Source organism: Tetranychus urticae, chromosome 1 (genome assembly GCF_039701765.1).
Source record: "Tetranychus urticae isolate SD_2017Ah chromosome 1, NJAU_TeUrti_SD_1.0, whole genome shotgun sequence".
Classification (NCBI taxonomy): Eukaryota; Metazoa; Arthropoda; class Arachnida; order Trombidiformes; family Tetranychidae; genus Tetranychus; species Tetranychus urticae.
The window spans coordinates 5,875,268-5,893,898 of record NC_142958.1 but is presented as its reverse complement, the minus strand read 5'-3'; the positions used below and the strand labels follow the sequence as shown (position 1 = coordinate 5,893,898).

Here is an 18,631-nt window from a genome sequence, read left to right as displayed (position 1 = left end):
TACTTGGGAAAAGTAAACTAAAAGTAAAGTAAAATTTGCGGCGATTTATAATAAATGAAATTGTTGCATAGAGAAAAGCAACTTGGGTAATTCAATGATTAGATTAAGAAATTATCTTTGTTATTAAATCTCACAGAGTTACTTCCGATGATTCATAATGAGAAATAATTAGCAATTGTTTGTTGATTTTAATTAGATACTTGAATCACGAATTTTTCAAAACCATGCAAATGAATGAATTGTATTACTTTAATTGTTGTTGTTATATCAATTGATGACAATATCACAGCTTTGATTCTATGATTTTTTAATGACTTTTGTGACACAAAAAACCCAAGCCAAATATTTGATTGGAGGGACAAAAAACAACATCAAAAATGAGTTAGGGTTTTCAGCCCAATTGATAGGCTTGAATTTTCTTAATTTTGTGGCAAGTGAAATGATTCACCTGATGCTTTTTAATAAAGGGCAAAGCAGATAATGAGAAAAAGAGTTAGAAAAATTGACGATTCTTGATTGTATTCCTTTTTCTTGGGATTCTTGAAAACTTTTGTCTGGCTTCTTGATTTGAGAAAGATTTGTGGCATATCAAATTATATTTACGCTTTTTACACGTTTCCAGGTGAAAAAATACAAATTAATAGGGGAAACTCGTTACTTCATGATAATTACTCGTAGCAATGTAAATATAAAGATATTCTGAAGATGTTCTGATGAAGATATTGATAAATAAACAGCTTAATTTACTGTTCCATTTTTTTCTATCAGTCCTATTGAGATACGAATGTTAACAACTTTTAGTATTAATAGTGAGATTATCAAATTAATCTCCATTCTCTTTGTAGTGAATGGATACTCTTCCATTTTCCTTAGGCTTTATCATGTTTTCATGGTAGATAATCATTTCTGAATGCTGTTGGCTCTGATGTTGATGATATGGATGGTTCTGATGTGAATGTTGTGGATGAGGACGATGATGATTATGTCGATTATTATTTTTGGTGTCCTTTTGTTTTAACGAGTCATCATTATAATTTTTCTTTCTTTTAAAATCAAAAACTAATTTTTCGTTAACTTGGAAGCTATCTTCGCCTTCACCTGCATCTTCCTCCTCTTCTCCTTCCCCTGTTTCGTCCTTTCCATCATCATCGTCTTCTTCATCACTTTCATCGCTGTCATCACATTCTTCACAAAACCATTGATAACCTTTCTTTTTCGGATTTTTCCTCAAAGGGGGATTACAACAAGCAAAGTGGTAGAATAGGAAACATTGGTCACACCTACAGAAGAAAAGGCAAAAAGAAAAAAAAATATTTAAGATTTGAATTCGCAAAAAGTTAAGGAACTTTCAGAATGGTGAAGGTTTACATGTTATAAACTTCGTGCCTAAGAAAACTGGACAAAGAAACGAAACTTTCTTAATTCAATAGAAAGTAGATCAATTTTACAGAATTTATCAAAAGAAATAGAAAATAAACTGTTAATAATACTTACTGAACAAGAAACTTGGTCTTTGAAATTTGTTTACATTTACAGCATTCTTCTTCAAGTTTGACAGGCTTAACAGGCTCAAGAGTTACCAGTAGACTATTATTAGGACCCATACTTACTATACCTCGTCTGTTTGCAGAATTTTCTTCATCGTCTTCTGTAATTTAAAACAACCAAAAAATGTCGCTGATTAGTAATTGTATGAGAAATTAAATTCAAACTAAAATTACCTTTTTTAATCTTGATTTTATTTCTTCTGACACCCTTAATTCTTTTCCTTTTTCGACCTCGTTTTTTCTTTTTCGGTATAGCAGCAGTTGGAGTAGTTTCGGCATCAGGTACAAACTTGTTTGGCCCTTTAACGTTCTCTCTAAGTCTTCTACGTTTATTAGGAGTATCGATAGAACTTTCAGGACTTTGTTCTCCATCACTTTTGTTAGGAGAAGTAGTTTCTTCTTCTTCTTTCTCTGTACAATCAGAACACTGCCAACCACCAAAACGCGTCTTTTTAGGCATCCTCTTGAGAGGTGGGTCAAGACAGTAAAGATGATAATGAAGTTTACAGGAGTCACAAAGAGCCAATCTTTGAAAATCATGACTTCGGTTACAGATTCCACATTTGACCAAAATGTTTGGCGCCGAAGTAGCAGATTCACCAACGGCATCACCGGCTTTTGACTCTTCATCTCGTTTTTCTGCGTCATTTTGAAATAACTTAGGAATGGATATAGTTTCTCTTGACAGATTAGCTAGAAGAGTCCATATATTTCGGCCTGTTTCTTTTAATTCGGTATTTTTGGTTTTGCACTCGCCAATAACATTAATTAGCTAGAAGATCAAAAAGAAATTAATTTGACATATTCTGACGTTTGAAATGTGCTTACTTCTTCATATCTTTGTCTGGTTGTATTTTCAACTCCTTTCAATTGGCGACATTGATTTTTAAGCTCTTCAATTCGTTTTTGCATATTAGTTATTCGATTATCACGATCTGATGAATAAAATAATGTCAAATAAAATGTGAAAAATGTAATTTCACCGTCAGATTACTCATAACTTGGCAAAGTTTTTAATTGGCTAACACGTGAAAAAGACAATTTAGAGCTGTAGAAGTCTCATTCGATTTCACACAAGATCTCCATCCAAGCCATATAAAAATAAGCTGTATGGGTAATCCTGTATTTTTAGATAATTACCTAAATAATAAGATACATATTCAACGGAGAAAGCTGGAGGTAAATGCCACTTTTTTCTAATATCTACATCTTGAGCAGCAATATATTGCGTTTGAGGACTCATCCCGAGAAGCTCAGCTTTTCTGATGAGTTTTTTAACTGCAGAAGGACTTGTTGTTAACAGTCGCGGGATCTTTTGATTGGGAACTAAAGAGAAAATAATCGATAAATAGAGTAAGTTTTTGTACAATTTAATTGAATTTGTCATGTATCTATCAAGCTCACACTTACCCCATGGTGGTTGTTTCATTTCCTCAATTTTTAACCATTTAATCCTAGCCCTTTGAAGTTTACGAGCAATGCGTTCATTAAGAGAATTTTCTTGTAGTTGTTGGCGTTTTATTTTCATTTTAGACTGGAGGGCTAACCAATTCCTTCTTTTAGATTTAACAACTGCCTTGTCACTAGCATGTACTTTACAATGAGCATAAAAAGGATCCACTAATTCTGTTTCATCCGCCGTTTGAGCTTCTGAAAGAAGTCCATGGGATTGAGCACAGCTAACATGAAAATATGATTTACACATTCCTGCATCACAGGAAATACAAACACCAGTTCTAGAGAGACGCTCATCCTCACATAGTATACATGTTCGAGCACTCCACCGGTCATGAGATAACTCGAATAAAGTTACACCGCTTAAATGACTAGTATCATTGAAGGCAACTCCTGGAATATAGAGAGCACAGACAAGGTGAACCCATCTTTTGACGTCAGTTTGTTTAAATATGCCCCCAACGTTAGGACATAGATCACAGTTTGGATTGGTTACATTTGCAAGGCAGGCATCACAAAACCAAGGCTCGGTTGAAGCTGAACTTGCATTGGAATTAACTGAATCTGCGTCATTATCTGTGTCATTTGTAACACCATAACATGCTTCATGGACAGTAATACCACAAGAATCACATTCAACTAGGCAAGAAAACGGAAAAAGATAAACACTCAAATTAGGAAATGAAAACATTAATGAATGGCAACAATAATATTTACCTATTTCATCAACTTCATGAGATACATCTCCTAAACATACTGAGCAAACTAATAATTTAGTCACTCTAATTGGCAGTTCAAATTTAATAGGTGAAAAATCACCTGAGCTTTTCAAATAATCAGTATTGGAATGAATAAGATCAGCTGTTAATCCAGATTTTTCAGTAGACCTAAAGAGTGAACAGAAAAATAAAGAAACCAAATTAATACTGATGCAAGAGTAATTGCGTTGATTAATTAACTAACTTATTTTCTTCTTTTATAGCTCTATGTCCTTTATTTTCGTCATCTTCATCATCTTCGGCGTCTGGATCTTCATCATCATCGTCTTCATCGTCATCCTCGTCGTCGTCGTCGATATCATCCTTTTCAGCGGCAGCGATATCTTTAGATCTGTTGAAATAAAAGATTATTTTATTGATTAATATCAAAGCAAATTCAAGTTAAGTTAGATGTCAAACAAATTGAAGAGACATATAAAAAGATAACTTACTTCGGAACGTATTCTTCATCATCTGAAGACGATTCAGCTAGAAGATCACTTACTAGAAGATTCAGGCTGGAATGCGCCATTTTGGTTTTAGGATAAGAATAGTAAAAACAACACACTAGATAAGAAAAATTTACAAGAGTTTACTCCGTCGGTAAACAACCTCAGATCGACACCTCTAATTAAAGTTAACACTATTAATAAGAAAAGTTTGTTCAAATATTAAAAAATAAATAGAATTTATTAAATTTAAAGGACATCAACAATTTAGCGATTTGCAGAGAGTTGAGTTCTGGATGTTAACTTGCTGAAAGTAAGACCAAAAAGTTCATAATGATAGCGATAGATTGCGCCACAGGCGATTCATATTAGAACGTAGATTTTAAAAGATTTTTCAATTTTACAAACAATTTAACTCCAATTTCAATTAAAATTGATCTAAATTTCAAAAACTGATCTACAGATCGATATGAAACTTTGTCATTGAATTAAAATAATCAATCGTTACCACAGTTTAAGTTTCTTTCGATGAAAACATATCAAAGCTAATCTCATTGAAAACACTTAAAATAACTTAAATCAACAAATTCATTTGGATTAATTCAAGCTTAATGCGAATGATTACGATTGCATAAAAAGTAATGCTAATAAACAGAAAAAATATAATTTATTAATAATCGAAATAATTCTCCAAAGAATGAAAGAAATTTTTCAACTGTCCCTCAAAAGGCGAGGTTAACTGATTAATAATTTTTTTTTCCATTCAATCAGCATGTTTGATTTGATTTCTGTGGCCAATACTTCTTAATTATTGGACATAATTATCATAATAAAACCAGAAAAATTTGGTGCACATTTAGCTTATTGTCCATCTTTGATTTTCAGATGTGAATCAAATTCATGAGATTGAGTTGCTCGTAAAATAGTGCAAATAAGCTATTTCACGGGCTTCTCTTTGAAAGGGTTAATTTTATCCACTTTTCATTTTATTATGTTGAACATAACATTAGCTCTATCATTTATATAATAGTTTGTGATTAATAGGCTGAAGAAATTTATATTTTGCTATTGGATTAATAATAAAATGTGATTTAGTAACATTTGAATCATATGTGAAAATAGTTTTGAGGCGCTGCGGTAATCACTATAATAAACCTGGCCAGTTTAGCAAATGCTAGGTAACCTGGCATTATACCTGGTTATTCATAAATTTTTAGGTCAATACTGAATTTGAAGCTTTACAAATTTCATTGCAAATTAGTCGAGTGTTCAATATTTACTTAGAAAACTGAGATACTTAGAAAATTGAAAGCAATTGATATAATTTGATACCTTTTTAACAATGGACGAATGAAAATGATAAAAAGCTGCTTGATGAATAGTGTATAGTGTTTGATCGATAAGAATTGATACGCATCAACTAATAATGAAATGCTTATAGTCAAGGTGATTTCCGTAAGATAGACTCGAAATATTCAACTGATTATTTATTGAATAAAGTGCAATGTGCATAGTTCATACATTCATGGGATTCACAAATAACTATGCGAGTAAAATATGAAAGCTAACATGGCAACAAAAATGTCTTCTTAAGTTGGGAGATTCAGCATTTAAAGTGTAATTCATAATTCAATCAGCAGATTGAACGTTTATCAATGGCTAATAATTCGATGTATTTTCATTAGGAATCATTTCGTTGTTTAGGAAAAGTATTTTGCGCAAAAGGTTTTCTTGCCATGGCGATGATGATTGAAGAAAGAAAGGATAAGGTAATGAGTTGGAGAAAGATCAGTACCAATGATGATGAGAAAAATTTTCTTTCCTTCAAAAGACTAATTTTCAAGAGTAAAGTTACTATTTTTAAATTGATTCCGGGCTATTCATTTTGGCGTCTTTCAGTCGCCTCGATTACGTCTTCAGCTATTTACTTCATCATCAACATTGAGATTGAGGGGAAAAGAGATGATGATTTTTACTATCTTTGCCTATATGCCTATTGACGATGAAGACAGGGTTGAGGTGAAATTGGATGAACATAAAATAAACAAATAAAATTAATAAAGTCTCAAAAATATTTTGAATTTTTCCAGTTCATTACTAAAAATATGCATTCGCTAGATGGCGCATTAAAAAATAGAATTTCTGAAAATTTTTTTAAATCTTAAGTCAGTTAATTTTCACACCTTTTGTAACATTGATAATTCACAGTTACTGTTTAATCCTTTGATTTCCTAGATTTTAATTTTCAGCTTTTATTATTTCCTTTAACGTGATTTTTTACGAATCAATGGAGGTTTCACAGGTAAGATTAAAGAAAAGATTAACTCTTTGATTTGTCTTTATTTAATGTTCCGTTTTTTGTCAACAGTCTCACAAAAATTTTGCAAAAACAGACCCTGATTCAGATTCGGAGCAAATGGATAGTCGGGATGCTGAAGAGATTAATAGTAAAGATGATATTCCCACAGAAATACCTTTAAAGAAAGTTATAAAAGATATATCGAATCTTCCTAACGGAATTATGGCTGCTAAAAGTTTCAGCGAAACGTCAGGTAAATATGTTTTTTCTAAAAATGAATCCTACAATTAAATTCGATAAATTATAAATCTTCTAATTTAATATTAATTTAAATATTCAAATGGTAGACTCTTGTTTCAGTTCATCAATTTCTGATGGTAAAAAGAAGGCGAAGATCAATGACAAAGAAGACAGTCTCGGTCAACTGCTTTTGCTTATGCTTAAAAAGTGCGAGAAAATTGAGGATAAAATTGAAAATTTGGATAAAAAGCTAAGCACTGAAACGTAAGTATTCTGTGTTGAGCATTTTCATGTTTATTTTTGTCATTCAATTGGTAAATCTGATAATTAATTTCTTTTAACATTTTTCAGTGAAGATTTGAGCAAACTTAAGACAATAGAAGTACGATCCAAAAACCCTATGTCTGCTCATTACTATCGAATAAAAGTGGTTCAAAATGGTGTAACTTTACATGGAGAAGAGCACTTTCAACAATGCAAAAAATTAGCAAAACTCATGAAAGAGACTGGTCTTTATAGATGCAACTGTGAAAAGTGTCAAAACTCTGGCGACTTTTACGAAGGCAAATTGAAGGATGTGTATTATCACATAAGGAAAACCTCAGGAATCTTCTTGAAGTGCACATATTGCCCGAAGGGTACTACACATAGTATGGCAAAGCTCAGAGATCACATTCGCAAACTTCATCCATGTGAAGGTGAAAGTTGCATCAATCAAGAAATAGATAGTGATGATTGATTGACTTGTTACAAATGGCTTCCATCATTTTTACCTTGTTTTTTACATCGTTTTTTACATTGATTTTTACCTTGATTTTTTATTTTAAATTGTATAGTCATTTCGTTAGTTATCGAAATCAAAATGCATATATTCAATAATCTCATCCTTCCACTGAAATACTGTAATATCATATTATTTTCAGTTAAATAATTTGATTAATATGTTTTATTCAAATAAAACTAACTCCATACTTGGATAGATATTCTAACACAATTATTCATGGATACAATCATCACTAATCATTTTGGACTATTTATGTTTCATGGTCTTCGGGAGGTACCAAAAATTTATGTTATAAGTTGATATTTTTTGTGCATCAAGTACTTTTCAATTAATTAAAATTCACATCATTACACATTGTAATGTACTTTATTTGTTGAAGTTTGATTGTTCAGATCGATCAGCAAGTCAGCTTTGATTTGATTTACCTTTCATTTTGTTTACTACAATTTGTATCATGCAATTATCTGTATTATCAGCTAAAAGACTTTTCCTTGATTTTAAGATGACATAACTCTGATAATCAAGATGAGAATGAAAAAGAGGATTAAGAACAAGGGATTGGCTTTTCAATTAGGACGTAATATTAGTCGATGAAGGACAACAATGAAATCAACTGTTTTTTTTATTGTTGAGCTAAACTGAATATCTCATGAGTTTGGTGTAGAATTTAGATTTGAATTTGTTCGTATCTTCATCAACTATGATCAATGTTATTTTATTTTTACTAATAAATATTGGATAAAAGCAAATTAGTCTAAAATAAAATGAGGTTTAACCTGGATATTGAATTGAAAAATGAAAACATTTTGCTTTTGCGGTCAAATGTTGATAATACTTGAAATTTCTCACGATTAAAGGCCTTTTGAATAAGAATTAGAAAAATTAAATTGGTTGAATTGGATTAAGATGAAAAGATAAAAGATTGTGATTAATCAAAAAGATGATCTTTTCGTATTCTTCGTTTGCCTTCTCATATGGAAAAATTCTGAAAATTCATAGGTTCTCTAAATTGGGCTAATTTTATGAATATAATTAAAATAAAAGATGAGCCAAATTTCGGTGACCTTATTTTTAGACAGAGAATCTTCCAGGGAATTATATTAACCAAAGAGACTAGTCTATGAGGATGGTCTCTCTTGCATGCAAACAGCTTATTGTTATGCTCGGCCAGTCCTATGAGGAAGTTATCTTTGGCTGAATTAGGAGAGGGAGAAGGAAGAGTGAGCCAGATATAATAGTTAAATTGGTTCAAAAGTAAACGTCGAAGAAAAAAATTAGGTGAAAAAATCTACAATTAAATGGATAGCATAGTGCTGAACTTGGAGTGAGTTAAAAAGTTTCATCCTAATTCATTTTTATCCGTGTTTCAAGCTGTTACCTTAATTCCTTCAAAGTTGTATCTTTTATTTAATCTTGTATCCAACTAAACAAGTTAATAGATTTTATCATCGCCGGTGTCTTCTGTTCATTGGAAAGTGTTTAACTCATACAAAAGATTACTGGAATGCCTAATGCGACTATTAAACAACTTTGTATCTGCCAGATTTGTATTTGTGGGTAAGTTAAGATTACTTTTCATTCATCTTCAACCCATCAGAGTTTAAGTAAGCACTTGAGTAAATAATCAAGAAGCAGCCAAGAAAGGGTCTCAGTTTCAAATATTGATATTGTACAGCATACAGTAATAATGTATTCAACTTTAACTTTCTAAAATTTTCTTGAAAACAGGATTATCTAAAGCAGATTTCATTCTTGAGATTATTTTAATGGTCAAATTTTACCACAGAAAATCAACAAATTTGCAACTTTTCGCTACTTTGAGCCTGCAATTGAAAATATTTTAGGATTTTTCTCCATCCAGTACGATATACCAGTATTACAAGCAAGTTACAAGCCAACTATTATTTTACACTTTATGACACAATTTGATCCCTGAGACTGTAAATTATCATTACAATCATTCCAAAATAATCCAATTTGATTTGAAACAATGGCGTAATAAACTGCAAAAAGTAGGATTTGATTAAAGAGGATCAAGGGCAGATTGATTTGATAAATGGTTTAATATTTCGTCCAATCCATTGATATTACTGATAACTCAAACTATTCCGCATAATATTATTTCCAAGGATCAAATCAGAAGTGAAAAGTTATGAGACAATATTTATATTAATTAAAGCTTGAAAAGGAGGTTAACACGTTAGTTTTATGGTTACCAACAAAGGACAGGCAAGTTTAAACGGTTCAGCTATTTTATCGATTAGACTTTAATATGTTTCATTTCATTTTTTGCCAATACCGACCAGCAGCCACTACACTTATTTTAAGCATGAATTTCACCATCATTTCTGTCCATGGGCGATCTGCTCATCTTTCATGGTTTAGAATGGTTACATATTTGGACAATCTCGTCTTCTTCCTCTTCCTTTATTTGATAGCCACCATTTAGTATCGTAGCAACATTTCAGGAATGATTAACCAAGAGTAACCACATAAACTTCTAGTTAATTGCAACCATCATCATTACTATTAGTATCATAAAAATTCAGAGGAATCATGCACAAACAGGTTGAACCAATGATGATTTTCCCCTCTCTTTGAGTCTTTACATCCCTTTTGCGGTCAGTCAAATAACCAAAAATGACAATCAATATATTAAAGCTGGCTTAATTTGTTGTCTTTTTGTTTTGGTCTTTTTTTACAATTTAAATGTGCAATTTTTAGTGAGAAAACAGTTTTGATTTACACGAGTTTTCTATTTGAAGTAAATTGAGGTATCCAACTTAATTGTGAACCAAGCATCTTTTTACACGAAATAAAGTATGCCCATTACATCAGTGACTAGTATTATCATCTATGCTAAAACATCGATATCATCCTCCTTGTGGTAAACATCGATGGGACCTTTTCCTTTTTATTAATACACCAACACAATTAAGATCCAAATCGAATCTAGCTCCAATTCCGGAAACAAAGTGTCTCTTTTGTTTACAGCAATTAACTGGAGAAAGGTTAGTTTCTTTAAATATCACTTGATACACCAAAGCAACGATACCAATGACAAACAAATTGGATACCATTAGTTCAACACAAAAGTTAACACATTAGCTTCTGGTAGGCTAATACAGGAAATAAATTGTTGATCCATTTTGATTTCATTCCTTGAAAAAAGTAATCGTTCACAAATTTAAATTATATTTAATATTTTTAGATTGTGGAAATATGCATGTGAAATTGAATAAAAATAATTAGTTCAGCAAAAAAAATTAAACAGTGATACATTCAAAGAGAATTGTTTTTTAGCAATTATTCATCCAATTACAGAATAGAGCAATCAGCCATCAAAGGGCGCGCTATTTGATCAATTCTTAAATTTTTAATTATTGAATTGTTTAACATACTTACATGTAATAACCTTTGAAATGGACGCTGGATTGCTTCCAAAATTTTATTAAAAATCAATAATCTAATGAGTTAATCCTGCATACAGTTGCGCTTTCAGAAGACTTCGCTATGCATTAAATGTAAGCTTCAACTTTATCAGATTTGGAATTACTGATTTGTTTCAATTAACCAATTGCAAAAGTAACTTTGAAATCCTTTCATTCATTAATCTCCTTTTCTTTTTACGTCGAATTAATTTATATAATCTGTACAATAAATACAATATATGAAGCGACCTCAACAAATTTTTGCGCTAAATTGTGGCTAAAGGGCTCTAAAAATTTTATGACAAATGATGGTCATGATCTGACTACAGCGACGCAAAATACATGTAGGTTGCGTTTTCTAGAAATTTAGGTTTCTGAGAAAATCATGTTCTAACAGGGTGAAGGAAAAAACAGAATCCTCATTCTAAATAAAATCTGCTATGAAAAGTAATGATGATAAAATTGAAGTAAACTTAAAATTAATTACATTTTTTGTGTTCTGTGAAGTTGTAAAATACTAGATGGCATTGTTTTCTTGCACAAAATTTGGAAAGATTAAGGCCAAAGAGTAACAAGAGACTGCACGATGATGTAAGGGGTGCAAAATGAGATAAGGGCTAGTTTAACCTCTCGCTGATAGATGGCAATAAAAAAGAAAGGCAAAGAGAGAGAGAAATTAAAAAGCAAATTAATCTCTTTAATTCAAAATTAATTTTTTATAATTTTTTCAAAATTGTCTTTCTTTTTTTAGCTTCCTTCAATGCCCTCTATCAGCGAGAGTTTGCGTTAGCCCTTATCTCATTTTACACCCTTTACCTCGTCGTGCTATCTCTTGCTCCTCTTTGATTAAGGCGCTTTAAAGCTTGAACCAGTTACATTTTTAATAACAGATTAAAACGAAAGTTCAGTTATTATAATTTATATTTGGTTTATTTAATTTTACATTGTATTAATTTGTGGCTATTCTTCTTCATGTATTTTACAGTGAACACAAATGCAATCCTGACGACCCCTATGAAATATGCTCGTTGCGAAAAAATAACACAGTTTCAACTGGAGTCGGTGATTATGTTATTGGTAAGGATATTACTGAAGCTGAAAGGATAGCTCGAAGAGAAAAATGTCGCAAACAGTGGCAGATATCACCAGAAGCATTGAAATCAATTGCTAATTCTTATCCAAAAGTTGCCAATCCGAGCGCTTCATCGGTGGCTTCCAGAGAAGGACGAGGAGGAGCAAGTCACCGTAATCAAGCTGTTAATAGTAGGAATAGTGTTAATAAAAACAACAACAGTTTACATAATAGTCGAAAATTACCACCAATTGAACGAACAGTTGAAAATCAAAACACTGAAATAAGTCACATAGTAAGATCTGAATCTCAGGGAAGGTCAGTCTCAAACAAGTTGGATCAAACCAAAGAGGTGTCGAAAATTAATTACACCAGAGAAGGAGCTGAATCATCTTGTAGCCAAATAATGGAAAGTCACCGAGAATCTGGTGGTTCGCATATTGATGTTTCAGTCAGAGAAGATCAAAGTATTAGCTGTGAACCAGAGTGGATTGTGCCTCGACCAACAAAAGTGAAACCAACAGATAATCTGAAATTGGAAGGACAAATGGATCTGGAAACAACCTTCAGATCCACAATAGATTCTTCAGCAGCTCAAAGATTGGTTTTCTCAAGACAAGAAGGTGTGCACGATCGTAGTGTTTCTCCATGGGGTGAAGCAGATTGGGATCCAACTGTACCTTACAAGCGGCGCCACAGGCCAAAAACATCACTCAAACCCGGTGGAGAAGGTTATTATTCAACAAACAACAAAGAGAGTTACAAAAATTTCATAGTTGTGGACCAGAGTCGTGAGCAAATGGTTCAAGAGAGACTGGATGCGTTGGCAAGGTCAATGGACAAAAAAGCATCTATCAGCAAAAGAGTGATCGAGCCACTTCAACCTAAAAACAAAGCTTCCAATAGCTCTTACACGCATGAAACGAATGGGCGAGATTCGACAAGTCAAACAAAATCACGTTCAAAGAGAGCAGCTGAACACTCTACTACAAAGTTACTTACTTCTGAAACCAATAAAATTAAAACAAATAATTCAAAAGTGAAAGCTTCACATGAGCACCATGAAAGCAATTCAAATCGCTTAGAGACTAAGGAAACAACAATAACAAAATCAAAAAGCATTCATAACATCGATGTTAGTGATAAGGTGGAAGAAAATAGGCGAAATGGCTCAATCAACGGAACTGATTCTATGACCAAGTCATCAGAAACAGAGAAGAACAATCATCAACCATCGAAAAAAGGAAATCAAGGGGACAATAGTGGTCGATCAAACTTACCAGACAAAAGTGTCACTGAAAAGCATAGCTCAGAGGGCAAAAATGATAAAGTAGTGAATGGTATTAGAAATGACGAAACCAAAGAGAAGACTGACAAGAACGCGAAAGAAAAGAGAGAAACTATTTCCAATCAGAGTGATGGACGGGGATCACACAATAAATCGCCTATCCCAGCAAAATCAGGAGGAACCGTACCATTTGCCGTTCCCATAGTAAGACCTAGTCCGATACGGCCTACTTCATCACTTACATTGAATGGTAAATTTAAAGCAGATAGCCAAGGAGTAGCAAACAGTGAAACTGTTCATGTTAATGGCTCAAGTGAGGTTACCGATTCTAATCGCAATAATGCAAATGCAACATTAACCAATGGTAATCAAAGTACTTCACGAAAAGATCATTATACCGTTTATGAGGAATCTTTAAAAGTCGAACGAGATAGACTCAAAGCATCAAAAAGTATTCCATCATTGGATAAAATTGACCAATCTAAAGAGGCTAACGCAGATAACGAAGATAAAAATAAATATAGACGCGGACGAAGCTTACCTAGAAATAAACCAGCTAAAAATCGTAATGAAAGCCATCTACGGTTTTCGGGTGACATGGAGTTTGAAACGACAACTCAACACTTTTTTCAAGATGGCTCTCAAATCACTGAATATATAAGAGAATCGCGATCAACTGATCAACGTAAACCTCATCGTGATCTATTTAGAACCTCATCTGAAGCTGAGCTTGTAACATTTAAAGCAACCACATCAACATCTGCTAATATGAGTACTAAGAACAACAAAACGACTGCAAAAACAACATACAATTCAGTTTTTCGTAATAAACTTTACTGTCCAGCTGTTGATTTATCACCCAAAAATCCTGAATATCAATACAAGGGTGAAGCTGGTGGTCATCATTTCTTCCTTCCAGTAACACAATATTAACCGTTATTACAAATACTGCTAACCATTATCTTTATCTTGTAATTTTTACTCTATCCGACTCATGTTCCTGAAATGTGTCTCCAGTTTTGGTAATCAAACTGCATAAAGATAGAGAAACAAAATCTTTCAAATACTGAACAGATTACTTCGTTGTAAAATCCACTTCTAAAATATTCATCGTAAGATTTACAAGTACATCTATATTGACAACAACTAAATTAATATTATTTCAATAGTTTACTGTTGCAATAGTATAGTGAAAAACGGACAATCAATAGATTTGATGTTGCGTTTTGTAATGAAAATTAAATTTAAATTGAAGGTAAAATATTCTCAAATTGAAATTTCCTTTTCTCTTTGTTGAAAGGTAACAAAATTTATTCTTATTACATGATAAATTTATTGGTTGAGATTTCATGGCAGGTACGATTTAACGTCCAAAGTACTTTAAGCAAGGTTAGTATTTTGCAAAGAATGGTCAACCCATTTGACTTTATTAGCAATTAATTCAACTGAGATTATGGCCAATCTAAATTATTCAATGGACCTTGTAACAGTAATAGAAGAAAATAAATGAGAACTTTTTCAAATGATCTAAATTAGATGTTGGCTAAACTTACTGGAAATCACGAAACGTTGGACAGATTAAATTGGATGTTGAAAATTGAGTTATCAAATCAAAGGCAATTGTGATTGAATTTTCATAGCGTCCACTTGAAACCATCCTAACAGCTGTATTACCACAGGCAATGTCAATTTGGATTTTCCCTTAAAGATGAAAGAAACAAGAAAAGAAAATTTAAAATATAATTTCAACTGATGAGTATCCTGTAAATTTAGTACATTAAGATTGCTTATTTACCTGGAAGAAATTCAAGTCCACAAAATTCTCCAGCGACATTCATTATATCCGTGTCTAAGCCATCGCCACCAATTATCTCAACATAATCAGAAACACCACTGGTTTTACACTGTGAATCAGGAGGCCGATGTTTCAATTAAACAATTGATTCATCCTCAAAAGATATCTTATTCAAGGGTAAGAGTTTATCAATCAGATTTTTTGGACCTACTTCTCTCATGAGTCCAGTTTCAACTGTATTATTGTTGGCAATCGGATCAGAGTCTCCTTCCTTTGTGCGCACACCAATGTCAGTTGATATTATCTGGAAACTTTCGGGAAACATAATGGAAACACTGCAATTGGTTTTTCGTCCAAAATTTTTGATCGTGTAAACTCCTTGAGGATCTCGAAGAATAGCATTACAGGCTGAAAATAAAAAGACCAAAGATGAAATATAAATTATTGCTTAAACTGAAACAAGTTTAAATGAAATTTCAGCTGATAATTCACGAGGTTGGTTACATTTGGCTCGTGATTTTACTTGTTTTGGTAAATTTATAGTCACAAAACAGGTTCAAGAATATTGAGATTCTGCTAAAGGCTGTTAAAGGTTAACAATCTAATCATATAGCACCATTACGAGAGAAATTTAACCTACGTTCAGGATTATTCTGGAATTTAACTATTATCTTGAATCCATCTCCTTCTCTGGGCACTTGGAATTCAATAAGGCCAACATTTTGTGACATTTCAAATTTTTTATTGGGCTTTTTATCGCCACAATATTCTTGATATCGCTCATCTCTTGGTACAGGATGATCCGTTATAGCTGGAAAAAATTGTCCATTCAATTCCCATCCATTTATAACACTTATAAGTCCATTGTCTGTACAATCAACTGAAAAATTTTCAAATTCAAAGGTAACGGTTTGATCAGGTTGAGCGATCACATAAAGGCCACAGACTTCGGTTATGTTTCCAGGTGATGTATATGAATAAACACCTTCATCAGATTTAACGAAAATACATTCTGTAATTGGAATAAGTAAATTAGCTTAAAATACACTGATCCTGATGTATTAAAATGTTGTTATACTTACGACCACGTTCATCGTGTTCAAGCTTTGTTATTGTATCACCACGAAGAATGTCCAATATTTCTTGATCAATTGAGTCAAATCTGGTAGTGTTAGATTCTTCTTCTGTATTCAAATCCTGAGTATTTTTTTCACCATGAAATAGATTGAGAAAGGAAAAGAATTAGCGTTTCTTTCATCATTTCAGCGGCACAACACGATTATGGTTATGTAAAAAAGAGGCAAGTAATGATGAAATAGAATAAGATGGTTCATCTTGATTGAATATAACGACAGTTTGATAATAACAATGGGTTAGGGTTACTATCCTGCACTATTGTTAACTTTAGTCTGTGATTGTTTACTGTGGAAATTATTCTGGTTGTGTTGACCTAATGAGATACTGTTATTTTTGCATTATTTAACTCACAATTGTCAAGCTTTCATTTAAAATGAAGCATGCTAATCAAGTATAGATAGAGTCAGAATATTCGTAATTAACAATAACACTCATTACTTTACATGCATAGTGTTATAGAGTGAACATACCAAAGAAACGATAGAAGCAAGGAGAGTTGAATAGAGGTAGAAAGATACAATGAAGTACGGAAGACATGACATTATCAAGATTGTGTTACAAGTCCAATAAAATGAAATATGGAAACAGAAGAAGAGGTAAAACCAGTAAAATTTTGAAAATTAGACACAAGATGAATTAAATAAATATGATGACTTGTGATGAGTTTGAGGCACTAGAAGAAGCAAAGAGTGGACAATGAAATGTTGACTTGAAATTTGAACATTAACAGCCGATAAAGATGGTTATAGCATGAAAGATTCAATAAAAAAATTAAAATCAAATTGAATCTAGTTGAGGTAGTCAAAACATGAGGCTTTACAAGATATCCACAAACAAAATACACATTGTAAAAAGATGGTGAACTGGGCAACGAAAGGTTTTTACTTTGATCCAAGTTGAAATAATTATTGAGTGAAAATGAATTAAGTAATTTTGAGCAATATTTACTGATGAATAAATTAATAAACTGAATATTAAAAAGGTTAAATTAAGTAAGCATAAATTAAAAATGCAAAATCAATGTTTATAAGTAAAAACAGTAACGGTGAAAACAGAGAGACTGGAGACTAAGCAGGATAAGAGAGGAGCAAATGTAAGCAAAAAGAAAACGTTTTTAGATCAAAGATTTATGACTGTGTGTCAATGGAGAAGGCAAAATGATTTTGTTAATGATGATGTTGTTGATACTGATGACGATGATGATGATGATGATGATTGAAGAAAGAAAGGATATAAATGAAGTAGGTTGGTGCAAAGGCTGAGTCCAAATGAAGATACAAGCCTAAGGCTGGTGAACAGAGACATTCAGCCATAGGAAGAGGCTACACAGGGAAGAGACGATCATGGGTTGGAGGAAGATGAGTACCAATGATGATGAGAAACATTTTCTTCCCTTCAAAAAAAGCTATATTTTTAAGAGTAAAAATTACTATTTTTAAATTGATTCCGGGCTATTCATTTTGGCGTCTTTCAGTCGCCTCGATTACGTCTTCAGCTATTTACTTCATCATCAACATTGAGATTGAGGTGAGAAGAGATGATTTTTACTCTCGCTGCTTATGTATTGATGATGAAGACAGGGTTGAGGTGAACTTGGATCAACACAGAAATAGATAAACAAATGAAATTACTAAAGTCTCACAAATATTTTGAATTTTTTTCAACTCATTAACTGGTATTACATTTTTCATTGACAAATCTGGCAGAATAAGCGAAAATGTTTAATCTTTTTTTGCTCATATTCAAAGCCATCTTCATTGCTTATCAGTTCTGACACTTGATCTTATACTTTCTCTTTTCTCTATCCGTAATCTCTTCCTCTGTAATTGTATCATTTCATGGTGGAACCTTAATATTTTATTGAAATAACCATTCCTTAAACAAAACACAAGCTTGCATGGCAATTCACCATTTTTCATCAACAACTATTGTTTGACTTGTATCAATATCATTTATTTGTTTTAATGTCTCAATCAAGATGCGATCTTAAATAATTATTGATTAGCTACTTCTATTGATTGAAATATGCTTTGTTTACATATAAAATGAAATCAACAGCCAGTCAGCTTCGATTTGATTTACCTTTCATTTTGTTTACTACAATTTGTATCATGCAATTATCTGTATTATCAGCTAAAAGACTTTTCCTTGATTTTAAGATGACATTATAATTCTGATAATCAAGATGAGAATGAAAAAGAGGATTAAGAACAAGGGATTGGCTTTTCAATTAGGACGTAATATTAGTCGATGAAGGACAACAATGAAATCAACTGTTTTTTGATTGTTGAGCAAAAATGAATATCTCATGAGTTTGGTATAAAATTTAGATTTAAATTTGTTCGTATTTTCATCAACTATGATCAATATTATTTC

At 32.2% G+C, this 18,631-nt stretch overlaps 4 protein-coding genes across 4 annotated transcripts; 2 read left to right on the top strand and 2 right to left on the bottom strand.

Annotated features, from left to right (window-relative positions):
• Nucleotides 1–231: 231 nt before the first annotated feature.
• On the bottom strand, nucleotides 232–4,508 carry LOC107362736 (PHD finger protein 14). The gene is made up of 9 exons (XM_015929858.3): nucleotides 4,213–4,508; nucleotides 3,966–4,112; nucleotides 3,720–3,889; nucleotides 2,958–3,641; nucleotides 2,688–2,873; nucleotides 2,376–2,482; nucleotides 1,722–2,319; nucleotides 1,495–1,648; nucleotides 232–1,280 (listed from the first exon to the last, which is right to left on the bottom strand). The coding sequence occupies exons 1-9, from the start codon at nucleotides 4,290–4,292 to the stop codon at nucleotides 824–826; spliced, it is 2,583 nt and encodes an 860-aa protein (XP_015785344.2). The 5' UTR covers nucleotides 4,293–4,508; the 3' UTR covers nucleotides 232–823.
• A 1,890-nt stretch (nucleotides 4,509–6,398) lies between these two features.
• On the top strand, nucleotides 6,399–7,742 carry LOC107362828 (uncharacterized). The gene is made up of 4 exons (XM_015929964.3): nucleotides 6,399–6,511; nucleotides 6,578–6,761; nucleotides 6,856–7,012; nucleotides 7,100–7,742. Exons 1-4 carry the CDS (start codon nucleotides 6,497–6,499, stop codon nucleotides 7,485–7,487), a joined length of 744 nt encoding a protein of 247 aa, XP_015785450.2. The 5' UTR covers nucleotides 6,399–6,496; the 3' UTR covers nucleotides 7,488–7,742.
• Nucleotides 7,743–8,728: 986 nt separating this feature from the next.
• On the top strand, nucleotides 8,729–14,584 carry LOC107362671 (uncharacterized). Its single transcript, XM_015929779.3, has 2 exons — nucleotides 8,729–9,089; nucleotides 11,949–14,584. Exons 1-2 carry the CDS (start codon nucleotides 9,037–9,039, stop codon nucleotides 14,254–14,256), a joined length of 2,361 nt encoding a protein of 786 aa, XP_015785265.1. The 5' UTR covers nucleotides 8,729–9,036; the 3' UTR covers nucleotides 14,257–14,584.
• On the bottom strand, nucleotides 14,573–17,978 carry LOC107362672 (corticotropin-releasing hormone-binding protein). The gene is made up of 7 exons (XM_015929780.3): nucleotides 16,726–17,978; nucleotides 16,201–16,315; nucleotides 15,759–16,130; nucleotides 15,330–15,526; nucleotides 15,119–15,227; nucleotides 14,877–15,024; nucleotides 14,573–14,803 (listed from the first exon to the last, which is right to left on the bottom strand). The coding sequence occupies exons 1-7, from the start codon at nucleotides 16,795–16,797 to the stop codon at nucleotides 14,791–14,793; spliced, it is 1,026 nt and encodes a 341-aa protein (XP_015785266.1). The 5' UTR covers nucleotides 16,798–17,978; the 3' UTR covers nucleotides 14,573–14,790.
• Between the last annotated feature and the right edge of the window lie 653 nt (nucleotides 17,979–18,631).